Source organism: Muscardinus avellanarius, assembly GCF_963383645.1.
Source record: "Muscardinus avellanarius genome assembly, chromosome: 2".
Lineage (NCBI taxonomy): Eukaryota > Metazoa > Chordata > Mammalia > Rodentia > Gliridae > Muscardinus > Muscardinus avellanarius.
Genome location: NC_137787.1, coordinates 1,077,676 through 1,096,484, shown reverse-complemented (window position 1 = coordinate 1,096,484; position 18,809 = coordinate 1,077,676). Strand labels below are relative to the sequence as shown.

The 18,809-nt window shown below is 61.3% G+C and overlaps 1 protein-coding gene across 17 annotated transcripts in view; it reads right to left on the bottom strand.

The window, feature by feature from the left end:
- Positions 1-18,809, bottom strand: part of KIF1A (kinesin family member 1A) — a gene marked incomplete at both ends in the record, with an annotated part of 61,910 nt that overhangs the window by 17,119 nt on the left and 25,982 nt on the right. For 12 of the 17 annotated variants that reach the window (XM_080689751.1, XM_080689752.1, XM_080689753.1 and 9 more), the window contains 13 exons: positions 1,884-1,968; positions 2,059-2,125; positions 2,774-2,882; positions 3,463-3,518; positions 4,252-4,370; positions 4,989-5,079; positions 5,212-5,383; positions 5,719-5,857; positions 6,830-6,915; positions 8,833-8,951; positions 15,637-15,774; positions 17,875-18,053; positions 18,353-18,501. In XM_080689751.1, the coding sequence (XP_080545877.1) occupies positions 1,884-1,968; positions 2,059-2,125; positions 2,774-2,882; positions 3,463-3,518; positions 4,252-4,370; positions 4,989-5,079; positions 5,212-5,383; positions 5,719-5,857; positions 6,830-6,915; positions 8,833-8,951; positions 15,637-15,774; positions 17,875-18,053; positions 18,353-18,501 (1,509 nt within the window). Of the gene's footprint in view, positions 1-1,883; positions 1,969-2,058; positions 2,126-2,773; positions 2,883-3,462; positions 3,519-4,251; positions 4,371-4,988; positions 5,080-5,211; positions 5,384-5,718; positions 5,858-6,829; positions 6,916-8,832; positions 8,952-14,823; positions 15,097-15,636; positions 15,775-17,874; positions 18,054-18,352; positions 18,502-18,809 lie in introns of all 17 variants that reach the window. The other 5 variants (XM_080689738.1, XM_080689747.1, XM_080689748.1 and 2 more) reach the window with 2 other exon arrangements.

Genomic DNA, 18,809 nt, shown 5'->3' with positions numbered 1-18,809 from the left:
AGAAAGACCACTGTCCGTTCCATAAACTCTCCCCATGGGCTGGCATTCTAACCGGGCCTCCAGGACACCTGCTCTGGGCGTGGTCTGCCTGCCCATCGGTGTGACGGGGCCTCCATCTAGTGAGGCTTTGCAATGGTAGTGACGTTCTACTCAGCTCCCCTTCCCTCCAGGATTTTGAGTTGGTGCGCTCTCGCCCGCAGGCCCTGTCCCTGGAACTTTGACAGGGCTTTGAAGGATCCGGGTCAGAGAAGAGGCAGGTTTGGGCTCCTGCAGTGTGCCACTCCCAGGGTCCTCCAGGACTCGGGGTGCCCACGATGAGGAAGTCTGCTCAGAGCAGGACCTGAGCCTGCAGACAGGCCTTCGAGCGCTCTCTGCCTGCGTGGAGCACCTCAGGACACAATGACTATTATGCGTACTGGTGCCTTTTACCACCAATAAGGGAGAGAGATGGTGGGGGCTGGGCAGGGGCCTGGCTCCCTTAACTGTCATTTGCACCTTGCCCCAGAGCCCACCCACCCACCCACAGCTCAGGGATGCCCAGGGCTTCTCCTTCCCTTCAGCCCTTTTGCTAAGCCAGTCCCACAATACCGCCCACCCCCCAGGGCTGACGATCCCACAGCCCCTGGGGAGGGACCTGGATCCAGGCAAGGCTGTGGACAGGCTGCAGAGAGACACTGCCTCCCTGGAAGGAAGCCGGCTGGGGCTGGGTCCAATCATAGGCCTGCTGCTTATGACGCCCGGAAGGCAGAACCAAACCTGTATCCTGGGTGGGGAGGCTCTCGGTGGTCACACCAGGACCCCCAGTCCTTTCAGATTCCCACTCCTCCACACAGACAGATGCAAATGTTTTCATTTTAAGAAAGGGAGAAGGGGGAGGGGCAAAGACGGCGGGCCGTGGGGCAGCCTTGGGGCACTCTGAGCAGAGGCGCCCCGGCTAGTGTAGACCTCCGCGCTCCCCTTGGGGTACAGGACGTCCGAGGTACAGCCCGCTCAGGAGCAGCTGCGTCCTGCCGGGTCTCCACCTTTGAGCTGGCTCGCCATTTTTGGCTCTCAGATATGAGGGTTTGTGCCTGTTTTGTGCTTTCTCTGATTCTCGTGAAACTGGACACACAACTAGCAAAGTAAGCATTTGTCCTGGTGCCGGGGGCCTCCTAGACAGAGTCCCCGAGCCCCACCCTGCAGACGGCTTCCGTCTCTCAGGCAGGCGGCCGCCTCACTCCCACACACGCTGGGGTGGACTTGTGTCTGTGTCCCAGAATGGAATTCAAGAACAAATCCTTACAGCTTAGCAAAGGAAGCAGGTAATAGCCAGGGCTCAAGGCAGGGAGCTGAGGAGGGAAAGCCCTAAGATCCTGTTGGTGATTAGGGGCTGACTCACGCTCCCCAAAACTGGTAAGTTGGCATCAGACGCTGCCCAGCACCTGGGACTCCGCCCTTGTGTGGAGACAGGGCACCGCAGAGGCACAGTTAGGCTGGGGCGGCTGCAGGGGTGGGCCCTGCCAGAGGGCTGATGTCCCCAGCAGGTGGCAATGAGAGGCTCAGAGGCGCGCTGACACTTCCACAGTCAGAGCGCCCAGATGTGGCCACAGCTGGGAGAGGAGGGCTGGGCCCCCAGGCTTCGGGGAGAACGTGGCTCTCACTGACACCTCGTTTTCAGGCTTGTGGCCTCGAGTACTATGCCATGATAAGCCCCTGCTGTTTTAAGCCACCAGTTTGTGGTGCTTTGCTATGGAAACCCCAGAAAACTAACACAGAGTAAATGGAACACTGACAGCCATCGCCCCAGCCCGAGGCTCTCCTGTTCACAAGAGGGCCGAGCACAGAGAGGTTGTATCACGAATGCAGGGCCACCAGCCCAGTGCAGCCCCACCAGCCCCACTCACCCACGACCAGCTCTCGAACTTCCTTCCAGCGGATGTGGCTGCCTGACTCGTGTAGCAGGGTCACGGTTATGCGTCTCTGGATGCCCTGCAGGGCGCGAGGGGGAGGACGGGTCAGCTAGCCCTGGGCCACGCGGTGGGGGGCTAGGGGGCTGGCTGGGCAGGGAGGGCTCCCGACCTGGTGGAGGAGGAAGGTCCCCATACACGGCATGCCCCCGCGGTGGTCCACCACAGCAGGAATGTAACTGGAAGAGAAAGGAGGGTGAGGCATGGCAGCTGTTCTGCCCAGCCTCCCCCAGCACAGCCCCCGAGGCCCAATGGGCAGGGGAGGGGCAGGGAAAGGCATCCACCTTTCGGATGGAGAGCGGGCAGCCTGGCACAGGGCCGGGGCGAGCTGGCTCAGAACCCGGCTGTGCCTCCTGGACAGGCCACCAAGCCCTGGCACTGCACGGGAAGTATCCACTGGGGACACTGGGAGGCTCTTTGTGACAGCCCCAAGGTCTCCCGGTGTCCCCCCACCCTGTACAAATCCACAACCCCCAGCCAGAGGTCCAGGGTGAGGTCCTGCTCACTCCCAAGGCTCCTGCCCCGCTCAGGGCAGTGCCCAGGTCTGCTCAGGGTGGTCCCTCCTGGGGCCTCACACTGTGGCCGGAGCCCGGGCTCATCTCCTCCCTCCCACCTCCGTCTGCTCAAATGTCCTCGATCCGAGCACATGCAATGCCCTCACGCCACCTCCGCCCTCACGGACCTGGTGCCCAGCACTGGCAGGGCCACTGGCCCGCTCCTGCCCGGCACCCACAGGGCCGGCCCACACCAGGTGCCGTGATGCGAGCACCCAGGCGCAGCTCTGCACTCTGCCCTCCTCCCTTTCCTCACCCCAGCAGGGCACTCACTCGCCATTGGCCTCCAGCTCGCAGATCTCGAAGTAGACCAGCAGGTCGTACTTGCAGTGGCAGGGCCCGGGGGAGGGCCGCGTGAGCGTGCTCAGCTTGGTGGCAGGAACTGGGGGACAGGAGGGAGAGGGCGATGGTGGAGACCTGGCCCATAACATGATGGCACACTTTCGGGGGGTCAAAGGCCGTGAGGCACCCTATCCATGCCCCTGCACACAGCCTCGTAACGCACACCCTGTGTGAGAGCCCAGGTGACTGCCCACTTTCTCTCCCCTCCAGGCAGGAGGAGCATATGACCCTACAGACCTGGGCTAGAGACCCCCAAGGACCAGAGGGCAGCCCAGGTACATGCTCACAGGCCCACTGGCTGCACTGATGCTGCCGCACGCTGCCTGGCCCGTCCTGAGCTCTAGTACACAAGCCTGCTACCCTGGGCCGACATGTCTCATCAGCACCCATACCCAGCCCCACCAGCCCTCTCTGCAGCGCCCCGTATGTGCCTCCCTTGCAGAGAGCGGGGAAGACTGCGCAACACAGGAGCACACAGCTGGGAAACCCAGGGAGCTGAGGTCTTGGGTCAGGGTCAGAGCAGCTGCAAGGCACCCCACAGCATCCTCCACCCCAGACTCCGTCTTGCAGCTGACAGCCGTGCTCCTCACCACCCCGTGGACTCTGGGAGCCCTGCCTACCTGGCTTAGACAACGGCATGACCCGAGGGAAGTGACGGCGGGAGGGCCTCAGGGGGCTGCGGAGAAAGACAGAAAGATGGCCCGGGATGAGGGACCCTTATGACCCCAGGCCCGTTCCCACCTCTCATCGGGCCCAGGAGAGGCCTTGATTACAGGCTCTGGACCAGCTCAGTGGGAGAGGAGGGTCCCAGACTCTCTGTACTCCCTGGGCTGACTGGGATCCTGGGGCCCAGCACCACCCCAAATGCCTGGCCCTGCTCTTCTCTTTCCGTAGGCCTGCATCCTGCTGGAGCTGGAGAAGATGCAGGGCCAGGGCCTTTTCATATCCCACTTGCCCTTGGGCACCTGGGAAGAGTCAGCTGGCCCAAAGCAGACACGTCTTCTCGCCCTCAGGGCCCAGGGAGAGGTGGCTGGGGGTGGAGGGTTCCCACCTCACACCAGAGACCTTCAAGACCTGCTGAGCGCCCTCCACCAGCTCCCTCTCTCTGAGCCCCCTGGGTGGCTTCATCAGTGGGGGAGCCACCAATGGGCCGCACAAGCTGCCCTGGGGCCCCTCAGGCCATACCATAGCCAGCCCTGGACACCCCCACGTCCAGCTGGGGGTCAGGGTTCTGAAACTGACAGTCGTTTAGAAACAGCCTCCTCAGTTCTAAAAGGGAAGCTGGGTACAGGCACAGGGCACTGAGCCATCTGAGTCCTGCAGGCCTCGTTAGCAGCCTGTTGGGCAGGCGGGAGGGTGTCCAAAGGCGACAGGTGCTGCAGTCTAGAGACGGGGCATGGGCAGCTCACCTGAGCACATCCTTGCAGAGGGGCGGGAAGGGGTGCTGCTGGTAGTGGCCGAACACCTCGAACACAATGGGCTGGCTCCTGATGTACTCCACGAAGGACTTGGTCACCTCCACCGCAATCTGGGACGAGCAGGGCCATGCCCAGTTCAGCAGGGAGAAGCATCTCACCAGAAAGCACCCATTCTCCGTGTAGAATGGAGTGCCCCAGGCCCAGGTCAGGGAGCCCTGCTGGGCCCACGTTCACCTACCAGGGGGACAGCGCTCCTCACCTACACCTGCCCAGCTCAGCCTCCATCCATAGACAGGCCCCGGTCAAACACAGGGCAGCCTGTGGCCTCTCCCCCAGGGCACACAAGGACACAGGCTGGCTGGAGGAGACTTGGGGAGTGGTGCCTCTACAGTCCCAGCCTTGGCCCTCACCCACCCACCAAGTTAGGGTTTGACTTGTGTCCCAGCCAGGACCTCCCCGGCACGCTGTCCATGTTTGCCCAAGGCTGGCTGAGGGAGCTCTTAGGCAGGTTATCTACGCACCCCCCGTCAGAGCCTGTCAGGGGCTGGCTACCTAGCTGAAGCCCGCGTCCCCGCATGGCACTCGAGACCCGTGCCCTCGTGCCAGGCAGTGTCTGGCTCGGGCTGTTTCAGGACAGGGAGGGTGGATGCTGGAGACAGCGGAAGACACTGTTTGAGAGGACCAGAAGGGCTGAGCAGGGAGGGCGGGCAGAGCAGCTCTGGACCTACGTTCTGGACGTGGTAGAAGCCGAGTGGGGGGCCCCTGCCCGTGTTCTTCAGGGGCTCTGTGGAGAAGGCCTCGTCGTGCCGGTGGATGAAGCTGTAAAGCAGAGCAGGCGCTCAGTGCGGGGACTGTGACCTCACCGGGGAACACTGACCAGGCTGGCCCTGTGACCTGCAGGCCCGCCTCCGCAGCCCCACCTCCCCACAGCCGGGGAGGGCAGCCGCTCACTTGAACTGGCAGAAGATGTCGGCATATTCCGCAGAGATGCTGGATGCCTGCAGGACAGTCACACGGAAGGTGAAGGTGCTGCCCAGGCGGAGGTGGTCCAGGGTTGCGTCCAGGGGCCCGTCGATCACGGCCTTATCAGGGCTGTCCAGGAGGAGGCCCTCCGGAGGCATCGCTGCTGGGAGCAGAGGGGAGAGCAGGGGGTCTAGGCCATACTCCCAGGCACCATGGGTGGGGCCGGGAGATGGGGGGTCCAGGCCACACCCCTGGGCACTGTGGGCAGGGCTGGGAGAGCAGGAGATCTAGGCCACACCCTTGGGCACCAGGAGTGGGGCTGGGAGAGTAGGGGGTCTAGGCCACACCCCTGGGCACCATGGGTGGGCCTGAGAGACCAGGGCGTCTAGGCCACACCCTCAGGCACCATGGGCAGGGCTGGGAGAGCAGCGGGTCTAGGCCACACCTCTGGGTACCATGGGCGGGGGCTGGAAGCCCTGATCTCAGGAAACCTACCTGAGCAGGTGTTGTTGTTGACCTCGTCAGCCGAGGGCCCAGCATCTGCACCCTGGCCCTGGCCCTCCACGATGCGCAGCTCTTCCTGGGAGGTGCCCGAGCGAGACATACTCACCACAGGGCAGGACTCAGACTGGAACTGTACAGGGCACAGTGTCAGGGAAGCTGGAAGCCAGGGGGCCGATGCCCTATTGCAGTGCCCCTGCAGGTCTGCAGCCTGGGGGCCTCAGGTAGGCCCCATTTCACTAGGCCCCAGTCTGCCCAACCATGAGCAGGCCACTTTTGACTCTGGTCTGTATTCCCAAGGCAGGCAATGGCTGTGGTCTGCAGTTCTGCCTCACCTGCCAGGAACCCCTGTGGGCAGGGCGAGGCCCCCTGCTGTGCACCCCCAGCACTGACAACCTTCTCCAAGAGAGGGAACCGCTGGGCACAGACACGCCCTCGCTCAGCGTACTGGGCCGAGGTCCCCGGTAAAGGAGCACAGGTTAGAAGAGGCCCTGAGAGGCTGGAGCCTAGAGCCAGTTTAGGGCCACTGCATGGCACTCCCCGAGAGCACAGGGAGCCCACGTCTGGTCCCATGAGGGCAACCATGGGTGGCCTTAGCAGGGCCTTCATGGTTCTCACAGGTGCTGGGGTGGAGAGGGAGGCAAGAAAAGGGTTGGAGATACATCCTGTGGGCACCTAGAGGAGAGCCAGGTCAAAGACGGGAGGCTGGGCATGGCCTCCAGAGATCCTCCTGCTACGTGAGCCCCAAGGAGATGAAGAGGCCTGCAGGTCAGGCCAAGCCAGGGGAGGGCATGGAGGGATGGGGCAGGCCAGTGCCCATGGACCAGAGGAAGAGCCCAGGAGGGCCCATGGGAAGGACGGACGCGCTGGGAGCGCAGCCCTTGGGACCCCCAGCAGCTGGTATCTGAGGCCTGGGCTCTAGTGGGAGGGGTGCCCAACTGTGTGGGTACCGCGCCCCGACTGTGTGGGTACGGCGCCCGACTGTGTGGGTACCGCGCCCGACTGTGTGGGTACCGCGCCCGACTGTGGGTACCGCGCCCGACTGTGAGGGTACTGCACCCCGACTGTGGGTACCGCGCCCCGACTGTGTGGGTACCGTGCACACCTTTTCAAAATGCTGATCATCGAAGGAGATTTTAGCAGTTCCCGACTGGCGAACACCAGAGCCGTAGTCAGGGGCCTCTTCATCAGCTGCAAGAAGAGACAAGCAGGTGGTCAGATCCAGCTTGTCTCCGAGATGGGCAGAACCCGGCCTAGAGCTTCTGGGAACTGGGACAGGTGGCCAGACTCTAACACAACCAGCATCACCAGCCATGGTTCAGTGACACTTGGAGTAGCACCCCAGCACACTGACCACCCACCTGGGTGGCCTCAGGGCCTGGGCCTGGCTGAGTCCTTGTCACCACAAACCCTTAACCCACCCCCCAACCAGATCTGTCACACTGCCGTCCCTTCCACCCACTACCCAAGGCCTGTTCTGCATGCCAGTGCTGGCCAGAGCCTGCCCCTAAGAAGGCTCAACAGATAAGCTGGTCTCAGCCCATGGCTGCAGGAGGAGCAGGGTGACTTCTTCGACTACTCAGGTAAAGTTCGTGGCTACCCTAAGTTCCCTCGTTTGCAGCTATGGACAGGGAAATGTCACCCAAAATACAACAGTCCAACAGGAGGATCTTTTGCCTGGGGACCTAGCACTGGTCAGGACTGTGTCCTGGGTAGCATTCTAGTCTCATTTCCTGAATATAATCTGGGAGGACAGGGCTGCAGCTGCTTACAGACCTGAGCTTCCTAACAGTCAACCTTCATCTGAAAAGTGAGGGGACTCTCCTTGACCTCACAAGGTACAGATCAGTGACCCTGGAAGAATACCTCTTAGGGCATAAACGGGCTCGAGTTCTTCACCAAAATCCAGGAGGCCACCTATAGACCCCTCGCACCCAGGGCAGAGCAGGGCAGTGGTGCTCCCCAGAGGTTGGTGGGCCAGCCCCGCGGCCTCTGCCATGGCCCCACCTCAGTGGGGCAGTGTGAAGAAGTGGCCATGGTGGCTTAGCGATGCCCAGTAAGAGCTGGAGCTGCTGGAGCAGGGTGGAGCACTGGCGGGCAGGGGACTGCTGTGGAGGGATGCAGGTGATACTCCCAGCATTCCTGAGATGGGGGCTTGGAATGTGGAGCCTGTTGTCTGGGCCTCTCCCTGAGTCCCCCTCAGATGGGGCCTCAGTCTCAGCATAGAGGGAGGCACAGAGACTGGGGGATCTGGCTGGTGAGAGGTGCTTCAAGAACATTTAGAAATTAGGTGGTGATGAGAATCTGCTAATTGCAGCAAGTTACTAATTAACTCATGAAGCAGAATGAGGTGGCCACGCTATCCAGGCAGAGGGGATTAGACACCTCAGGGGGGATGGAGACACCTGCCAGGAAGGGGTGTGAGAATCTAGGAATATGAGAAACGTGGATATATGAGAATCCTTGGGAGACAAGAAATGGGCCCTGGTGTCGGTACGATGGCATGTGGGCAGGGGTGCCAGGCCTCTGTTTCTCCAGTTGTCACATTGGGAACCAGCTGCAGTCCTGTCTAGCGAGGGGCTACCCTGCAGTACACACAACTCTCTCATCTGTCTTTCTGACCACACTCTCCCTGCGCTGTGGGCAGCCAAGGAGTCTCTGAGGATGAAGCCCTTGGTAGAGGGGCCAGGAGCCTTGCCACTGCAATCACAGAGGGAGCACCACCCTGCCCTGAAGACTCCTGGTCAGCCACACATTGTCAGCCATGCTCCCCACTGATCTAGCAACATGCCCACCAGGTGGGGTGCAGTCAAACACAATTCTGCCTTCAGTGGGCCAACGAGGCCAGGGGCTTCTGCAGCTGGCCCTTCCTGCTACCGCCTGGCTTTGGGGAGGAGCTGGGCAGGGGAGGTCGTGTGTCCTCCAGCCCATACATGAGAGGGGGGTTCTGAAGCCTTCTCCAGAACAGGCCTGAGGCTGCGAGACCAAGGACCTGAGAGAGGGTCATAGACCACCGCACAGTGCCCACTGCACAGAGCTCCGTCCCGTCCTCAGCCTGTGTCCACGGTGGGCCGGGGCCCGGGAACGCACCCCACCCGGCGCACGCACCTGAGATGGCCTGCACGGCCACGCGGAGGAAGCCCTTCACCTCGCCCTTCTCGCTGACGATGGCCACGCGGTGCACCAGGGGCACAGGGTACAGCAGGTTGCTGAGGTACACGAAGGCCCTGGGGAGCAGAGGCTGCGTCACAGGCTGTCCCACAGGTGCCCTGGGTGGCCGCGGAGACACAGAAGCTGCAGAGCTGAGCAAAGCTGCAGGACAGCCGGGCAGAGGCAGGAGCAGAGCCAGGCGGCGGGGGCAGCGGGGAGCGCCTTGGGTGCTCAGGACACAGGAGGAGGCGGAGTAGAGGAGAACCCGGGAGTGCACCTCGGTGGGCAGAGGGCACAGCCGTCTGAGAACAGCTGAGGGTTTCAGCCTGCTTCAAGGACTGGAGGACCTGGCTGACCAGGTGTGCTGAGCCCCTACCCTCGGCTGCACTGATATCCATTTCCCAGTGAACCCTGAGCTCACGGCCTCCCTGGGTGCCCTCATTCTAAGCCCCTCCGTGAGCAAGGTACAGAAACACGGGGTAGGGGCTGCAGCCTGTGTCACCCAGGCAGGCACCCCACCAAGACCCCTAAGCCAGCCCATCAGGCCCCCAGAGCCCCATTTCCCAAGCCACCCAGGACTGCCTGGGCAGCACCCATGGTCACAGGAGAGACTTCTGCATGCCTTGAGCTGGCAGATGAGCCAGGTCACACAGGCAGCCAAGACAGACGGACCCTGGAAGATGCTGTGCCACCCAGCCAGGTGGCAGCAGAGAGCACAACCCCCCACCACTGAAGGCCCCTCCTGGGTGGGAGGCGCTCCTAGGGATGGGCTCCTCCTGGGGGTGGGGCGCCCTCCTAGTGATGGGAGCATTCTCCTGAGGGTGGGGCTCCTCCTGGGGGCAGAACATCCTCCTAGGAATGGGGCTCCTTCTGGGAGTGGGGTGCTTTGCAGGGCTTGAAGCCACCCGGCACAGGAAGGGCCTCCCAGGTGAGCAGCACTGTGGTGGGAACTGGCAGCTCAGCTCAACCACCACCTGCCTCCTCTCCAGGCAGCCAGAGGGGCGAGGAGGTCCTGGTGAGGGCGCTGCTTGGGTGGAGATGGGCAGGGTTTGGGCATGGATGTGGGAGGAGGTAAATGGAGGCAGGGAAGGAAAGGGTGGGTGTCTTAGCCGGGGTGGGGTACAGGTGATGCAGAGAGGGAAGGTCACTCTGCTGGCCTGGTGGGCACTGGGCAGGAGCATGGGCAAGGGGTGGGTCACCTGTGCCCACTCTGCTCATCCGGTGGCCAGACACCATCGCACTGTGCCCTGGCCTTGCCCTGCACCCATGTTCCTGAAGGACACCCCATGCTGGACAGATGGGTGCAGATCTGGGCACCAGGGCAGGGAGCTGGGAGCCCGCGCACCAGCGCCCTCCTCTTCCTAGTCAAAGGCATTGACTCCACCTCAGGAGTCTTGCTGAAGCCCCCTTGCTGGCCCTGCCCCATCCCACCACCTCCCTGGAAGGGTCTTAGAGCATTGTCAAAGAGAAGCCCCACCTCACGTGGGGCCCAAGCCCCTGCAGGGGTGCCCAGGCCCTCAAGACCCAGGGTGGCCTGGCCTACTTCACTCCCTAAGCTCAGCCTCCATGTAAGCCCACGGCCACTGGGTCCCTGGGCGTCCTGACCTGTCCCTGTCCCCTCCCGTGCCCACGCCCAGCTCTCAAGCCCTGCTCAGCCCTGGCCTCCCTCAAAGCATCTCCATCTGCTGACTTCTCAGCCGACCATGGGCCGCGACTCGCTCTCTGCGTGTCCGTTACATACAGCAGGGCCGCACCATACTATTCATGGAGAAATTGCCAACACAGGTCTTGGACGGGGAATACACAGTTAAAATGACCTCCAAGGGTCCTTGGGGGTCCCTGGGGCCACCCTGCTCTGACAGAGGAGGTCCCTGACCAATTCCTAGGGGCCCCTCCTACAGCACAGTGGCCCTCGGAGGATACCCCAGAGGATGCCAGCCCTTAGCCCACAGGGCATTCAGGAGCCACATGGGAGCTGCCCCACAGCGGATGCAGAGAACACTGGGGGATTCTGAGGCCACCTCCTGCTGTGGGCCAGGTGAGGTCTAGCAGCTGTCCAGGGCCACCCGGCCAGGACTGGATTTCACCTCTGCCACCTCAAAGGCCCCTGGCCACCTCCCTGGAAGGTCAAGGGGCAATTCCACAAGGCTGCATGGAGTCCTCAGAGTTGGGCTTCGGGGCCTCCCAAATGTGAGTGGAGGAGACCTCCATCTGTGGAGCTCACAGGCCCACAGCCACCCAGGGCCCAGCCCTCCCCGTTATTCCCAGGCCGGGTTCCAGGGGCCTCAAGCGGGGTATGGAGAAGCTGCGTGGCAGGTGGCAACACAGGCCCTCCCTGGCAAACACACTGGAGACCACGGCAGCCTGGGGTGGGTGCTGCCTGCACGGCCAACCTGTCGGCTCAGCCTCCCACAACCAGAGAGGCTGGGCTCATGAACAAGTCCGGCCCCTCTTGTCCGCCTGGCTCAGATGATCCCACTGTGACCTGGAAGACCATGAGACTGAATGACCGAGAGGAAGTCCGAAGCTGGGCTCAGGGGCCATGGTGGGGCTGGACGCTGCTCCTCACAGCTGGGAGGCAGGGGCGTCGCACACAGCAGCACCTTAGCTCAGCATGGACCCTCCCTCTAGGGTGCCACACAGATGTAGGGAGATGCCCTCAGACCTGACGCAGTGTGGCTCCAGGGCCCTTTCACAGGCGGAGAAACTGAGGCAAGAGAGCCAGCTCTCAGCCCCCTATGCTCCAAACCCCACTGCCTGTCTTCTTGGTTAACACAGCTAATCGACTAAGTCCGTGTTCTGTCTTGGCCTTTCAGGGCCTCCTAGCGCCAAGACGGCCTGGGCCCACATTCAGCCAGCAGGCGCCATGCCATGCGGCCCACGATGCTCCCTCAGAGGAGGGGCCCGTGGGTGGGGCATCTTTGGGGGGTAACTGGGGATCCAACCCAGGGGCTGTCTATCTCTGAGCTACACTCTCAACACTATTTGACGTTTTATTTTGAAACAGGGTCTCACTGCTAGGATCTTGCTAAGTGACTAAGGCTGGCCTTAAACCCACGACCCTCCTGTCTCAGCCCTCCAAGCACTGGGATTACAGGCATGTGCCACAATGCCTGGCTCCCAGGGACTCTTGGGTAGAGACTGGGGGCTACACAATCAAAAGACCCCTGGGGTCTGTGGTGTAAGCCTCCCCCATCTCTGAACCTGGGGCACAGGCATGACCAGCCAAGGGACTTCAGCAAGACTTTCGCAGGGATCCAGCCCTGGGCAGGATCCATGGAGCTAACTGCCACCATGCACCTGGTGCCGGTGCTGAAGAAGGCAAAGGCTACCCTCCCCCTGGGGCCCCTCCCCCTGGGGCCCCTCCCCAGTCCACTTGGGTGATGGTAAGGACTCAGCCAGAAGGACTTCTGTGATCTAGCCACCACCACCCCCGCCCTGTGTCCATACCAGCCTCAAAGGAGGTGCAAAGCAAGATGGGAAGACGCCCCTGAGGAGCCCAACCAGGGCCAGGCCTCCTGCTCCTGCCCAGGGGGGACAGTCCTCTGGACCTCATTTCACTTGCCCCCCAGGTGCCAGAGACAAGCCAACATCAGTGCAGGCCACTGTGGGAGCAGAGCACAGCCCAGCCTGGCCACCCACAAACCCTGCTGCCCTCTGGGCCTGAGAAACACCATCGCAGACACTCTGGCAAGACAGGCTGCGCACCTGGGCACAGTGACCTGGCTTGGAGGCCGAGGCAGCCCAGGCAGCACAGAGTGGACACTGGGCACAGCCTCCTGCTGGGTCAGCATTTGCCCACGCAGTGCCAGACATGGACCCTGCCCTTGGGCGGGCACCTCCTCTCCTCCACCAGCTCCTACCTGCCCCTGGGCCCCTCGACGCTGGCACTCAGTTCTCGCCCCCTCTCTGCAGTGCTTGTGGCTCCCACTGTCTGAGTCGTCCACCTCCTGGAACCGTCTTGTCCAGGTGGGGAAACTGGACAGCAGGCATCAACCCACCCGCCTGCCCGGGGGCCTGGCTCTGACTCTGCCCGTGGCACCTTGTCAAGAGGCGAGGGCACCTTGAAGCAGACTGAAATGCCCGAGGAGAGCAAAGCGGAGCAGAGGCAGGCAGAGCGGTGAGCGTGGCGAGCAGGAGGAGGAGGCGGCGCTAACCACAGATTGGTGAGGTGCAGAGATGCATGCTGGGACCCAGGAAAGCCTTTCCAGAGGGACAAGAGTGGGCGCCCCAATTTTGCTGAAGCTTTGGAGAGAGAGCCAGCGGCTACCAGAGGATAAATGGAAAATCAGCGCTGGGGCCGGGGCCCGGGCCGGCCTGCGTACATAGCTGCTGCACAGGAGAAGCCAATTCTTGCCAAACCAAAAAGATGAGGCCAATTCCAAATGAAGCCCTGCACAGGCCTCCCCGCAGTGTGGGGCCAGGCCTCTCATGGGTGACTTTTGTTCCATTTGGTAGTGTGGTTAAATCTCAAGTCCACAAGAACAAGAAGAAGAAAAAAAAAAACATTGGAAGGACCCAGCTCTTTCCGGCTGAGACTGCAGAGCCCACACCCCGTTTCTCCCGATGTCCTCGTCCCCTGCACACCCTGACCCCTGGCCTACCTGACACCCGGAGCCACTCCTGGAGCCGTGCAGGTGCAGGAGGCCTGGCCCTGCAACCTGGGGCTTGGCAGAGGAAGCCTGCCCGGAGCCGGCCTGGGGGCCTACATGTCCCACTCAGGCCCAGCAGAGTGGAATCCAGACCCAGGGCATCTTGGAGAAAGGTGCCACCCAAGTATCCAGCAAGCCAGCTCATCACACCAGTGCCAGCCTGATGATAGTTAGGGAAAACTGGTCCGATCAAGTCCCCGGCATGTGCCACAGCAACCTGCTGCCTCCCAAGGGGGGATGGGTCCTCCCGGCACTCCCTCCACCCAGGATGGAGAGCCAGCCAATCCCTGAACCGCAGGAGCCCACTCGCGGCCTGTGGCTCTCAGTGCTGCTGTCTCAAGGTCTGCTAGACCGAGCACGCACTCTCAGACTCCAAGAATGGCTGCCATCCAACTGACCTGCACCCTTGCACCAAGGGAGACTGCTGCTCAGGAGCTGGCGTCCTGCTGCTACGCCTGGTAGGCCCCAGCTTCCTTCCCGTCTTTATTCCCTTCCGTAATAGTAAAAGCACGAATGGTGGCTGCAAACACCAAGTCCGCCTGCAGGGCAGACTCCTGCCCCAGGTCTGGGCTTCCCTAGGGCCACTGTGTGATCTCTCAACGTTGACCTCCCTCACTTTTCTGCAAAGAGGACCTTTCCTTCCATGAGGGCCCTGGGCCCATGCCCCATCCCTCGTCATGATGACCTGGAAGGTCAGGAGAGATGGAGCCACCCTCGCCTTCACACAGAGGGAGGCCTCCAGGCTCCCGGTGTCAAGGAAGGCGGCGAGCCCTTGCCTGCCTTGAGCTGGACCCGAGTCTTGCTCCTTTCCTCAAAATGGAGTGGCTCTGAGCACACACTGGAGCCTCTCTCTCCTGGGCAACGGTGGAGGGAGCTGATTCTCAGGACAAGGAGCTGGGCACCCAGCTTGGGCAGCCCGTTCTCACGTCTCAACACCCCTCTGGCCCTGCACAAGCTCATGGGCCATCGAGTACCTGAGTCTGGCTATGCCCAGGGCCCCCATGGCCTCCCTATACAGCAGCCCACTGCCCAGCGCCTGGCGCACTGAGCCCTAGGCCACAGCTCTGTTCCCCGAGCACTGCCTCTATAACTGGACCGGACTCTCCCCTGCTGGGCCAGAGCCATCTCCGGGGTGGGGGAGCCCCAGCTCCTCAGGCCCTCCTCAGGAGGCCAGCCTCTCCATCTGCCTTGGCCGGGAGGGCCCGGGGTCCCACCCTGACTCTCGATTTGCTCACAGCAGTGCTCCTGTGCAAAAGAGCTGGTTCCTTCCCAGCATGCTCTCCTCGACCTCACCAACCTTCCTACTAAACTGAACAGGGGGGGCCGGTCGTAAAACGGGTCCCGGCCATCGCACAGCGAGTGCTCCGGAAAGACGTCGTCCTCCAGGTCCTCCTCCTCCTCCTCCTCCTCCTCCTCCTCCTCCTCCTCCTCCCCCACGCTCTGCTCCTCGGCAGGCTCGGTGGCTTCAGAGTCGGGGCTCGAGGAGGTGGGGGAGGGGGTGAGAGCAGCCATGCGTTCGCTCATGCATGTGTTGAGAAGAGGGTAGCTGTTGCAGCCAGAGATGACTGAACTGAGTTAGTACGACAAGACAGAGAGAAGTTAACACCAGCTACTGGCAGGGGGTGGGCAGATGGTGAAGGGGACTCCTGTTTAGAACCCCAACCACACACACCCCTCCAGGACGCAGCTTTAAGAGACCAGAGAACCAGAAACGCACCCTGTCCCCAGGTTTGGACAAAACCACATATGTGGTCAGCCGGAGGCTCTGGAAGGTTCCAGAAGGCACCGACAACTGTGACTGAGAACTGGGGTCATGGCCAGGCACAGCCTCGGCCACCGTGAGGACTCCTGAGTCGGGCCACGTGACGTCTCCACACCCCACAGGCGTGTGGGCCAGGGGCTGGGCAAAGACCCAGATGGGAGACCAGGGAGGAAGGCGGTGGTCCCCAGGGCCTCCAGGGCTCAGGTGCCACCCACCTCATGCCATCCCCGAGGCCAGCAGAGAGCTGGACACATGGCCAAGGCCCCACTGCTTGGGAGCCCGCACATTGACAAGGGTGGACAAGTGGCCCAACAGCGCAACCCGCCAGGGAAGGAAGAAAGCGCCCACCTGCCCACCAGCCGGAACCAGGGGAAGCGGTCGTAGAAGGGGTCCCCTCCGGTCACCACGTTGTCGCAGTCCTCGACGACGCTGGAGGGCACCTCTGCCGCCCTGTCGTACATCTCCCGCATCAGGTCCAGGCGCTGCCTGCAGGGCACAGGACCAGCATGGGCTCAGGCGGGTGCCTCCTCCATCAGGACAGCAGGCTCCACCCAGCTCTGCCCACGGGTTCTGCTCAGGGTCGCCCAGGTTCAGGGGTCAGCTGGACAGAAGCCCTCCAGACCCCTGGACTGGCCAAGCACGAGAGACGTGTTTGCGGTTAAATATGTGAGTTTGCCCCAGTCCCCCGAGCCCATCAAGCAACAGCGGCACCTGGCGCGGCATGTGCAGCTGGGAACCTGGAGGAGCAGGGAGGAGGGGCCTCCACCGAAGCTGGGCATGAGGTTCAGGTCCCAGAGTCCTGAACTCTCTGGGAACGAGTGGAGACAGGGATGTGGGAAACTGAGAAAAGGTTTTCTTGCTTTTTTTTTTTTTTTTTTTTTTTGTGGCAGTACTGGAGATGGAACCCAGGAGCATTCTACCTCTAAGCTACACCCCGAGCCCGATTTTTTTTAAATTTTTATTGGTGCATTATATTCATACATCATATTGGGGTAAAGAACTTGTGTGTACAGACATGTACATATCACTGATTTAACCCCTACCCAATTCCCACCCCATTCCCTCCCCGTTCCTCCTTCCCTTGCTCGGCTTAGTGGTTGACTTAGATATGTTTAAGTACATTGTGTGTTTTAGAGAATTTCCTTTTTCCCCCCGCCTTTCTCCTTCTTTAGCTTGTCTTGTTTGCTCCTCTATAGGATTTCCTTTTTTATCTACAGTTCCTCCTATGACCCATTTTTCCCTAGCTCTCACATATTAGGGAAAGCATCTGATTTCTTATTTTTTGTGACTGACTAATCTCACTTAGCATAATGTCCTCCAATTCCATCCATTTCCCTGAAAATGATGTAATTGAGTTTTTTTTTTTAATGGCTGAGTAAAATTCCATTGTGTACATATCCCACAGTTTTGTAATCCATTCATCTGTTGATGGACATCTTGGCTGGTTCCATAGTTTGGCTATGGTGACCTATTTTTATTCTTTATTTTGAAACAGGGTCTCACTGAGTTACAAAGGCCTCACTACGTAGCTACGGCTATCTGAGAAACACGATCCTCCTGTCTTGGCTTCCCAAATGCGGGGATTACAAGCGTGGGCCACCACGGCAGGCTTGGGAAAATGTTTTCAAACATGCATCCCTAGGTCAGACAATACTGTGGAAAGAAGAAGATGCCGCCGCTGTCCCTCAGGGCTCAGGTGTTACAGGACCAGGACACAGGGTGGCTACTCGTCCTTCCCAAAGCCAGCCTGCCGCTGCCTGGGGGCAGAGAGGGAGCCCGGAGCCTCCAAGTGTGCCTACCTACGTGCCTGCCTGTGGATGGGGACTCTATAGGAAAGGAAAGCATATCTGAGTGTGCGCTCATTTTATTTCTGTTCTCCATATTTCTGATGTTCTGACATCTCTGGGGCCCTTGCTGGTTGGATAGCCCTTCCCAAGACTACCTAGTTCCTTAAGACAGCCAACCACAAGACAGTGAGCCTGCCTTTCACATACGAACCAACAACAACCCTGGCTGCCCTGCCTTCGTAACTCCTCCTATGCCAATCCCTGAGCACCCAGCGTGCAGCGTAAGGACAGCCCAGGGCCCACCCTCCTGCTCCTGACCTGCACTGGTGCCCGGGGCCCTGCCGTGGCCCACAGGCTGTGATGTGGCCCATTTCCAGGGGCCATGGAGTGCCACCCCTCTCTCCCCTCAGTGGAGCCCACCCTGTGTCTTCATGCTGTTGCGTTCATACACTGAGACCTGACACCATCCAGTGAGTGCGCTGGGTGGGGAAGGGCTCTGGCACTTCAGTCCCGCCCATCCTCCAGGCCCTCCGGCATTCCTCCCAGGGTGCCCCTGGGCCTCAGACCCCAGGAGGGAGTTGCCCTCCACTTCGAGCAGTGCTCTTTAAGGGTTCAGGCACCCCACCTCACCTGCCCCCCCAAAGATAATACTAACACTTGTTTTTTATGCTTGAGGCAGCATTAGGGGGCTAACACAGATCCCATGTGTGCCGTCTATGAGAGCGGGACCCCTCCCCGGCGTGACCCCGCGGGAGGCCCGCCCCACCCTGCTGTCCACCTCGGGGCCCACCAGCCACACCTGAGCTTCTCCAGCGTCCAGTAGTGGGTGGCCCCGTTCTTCTGGTCCTGGACCTCAACGGCCACGATGGTGCGGGGGAAGGGGCGGGTCTCGCGGTCCTTGGCGGCCTCAGGGGGCAGCAGGTCTGGCGGCAGCGGAGAGTACAGGGTGTCTGTGAGGAGGACAAACTGGAACTGGACCTGAGAAGGGCGAAGACACCAGTCATGAGCCTCTGGGTGAGCCAGGCCCAGCCCCAGCAGGCTCAGACCTTGACTGCACAGGCCGCCGCGGCTTACTGGAACTGCCTAGCCAGCCTCTAAAGAGACCTGCAGCCTGCCCACCTGGCCAGCATCTCCGCGGGCAGGAAGGCATGGTGTCCACCATGGCCCACGCCCCTCTCCACTGCCCCCCGGAGGGGCCGAGCCAAGCCCTGCCACAGGCAGGTGTCCCACCGCGCGTGGACACATCCCTCGCCCACATAGCCAGGCGCGTCCCGCACCTTCTTCTTCAGCTCGACGCTGATGGCGTTGGCTTCCTTGAGGAAGATGGCGTTGCCCCACAGCTGGTCCCGCAGCGACGTGAACTGGTACCACTTCCACTTCCTGAAGGCCCACAGTGCCAGCTCGAACTCCCGCTCTGTCCACTGGACTGTGTGAAGGGCCACACGGGTCAGCAAAGGGAAGCAGCCATGTTACCACCACGCCTGATCACCAGGAAGCCAGCCCAGCTGGGTCCCACCTGGGACTGCCCAGGCCATCCTGTGCCTGGTGCACTTTGCAGCCCCCACCGGTGGATGAAGACTAAGCTCTGAGGTGGGGCCCTCCCTAGTACTGATCTTTGGACAGCTCCCCTCTCTGTGCCTGGGTCCGGGATTTCGCACTACTGTTCTGTGTGCGAAGACAGAAGACACCAGCAGAAAGATCTGCCAAGCGGGCAGCGTGTAAAGGTCCTTTGGG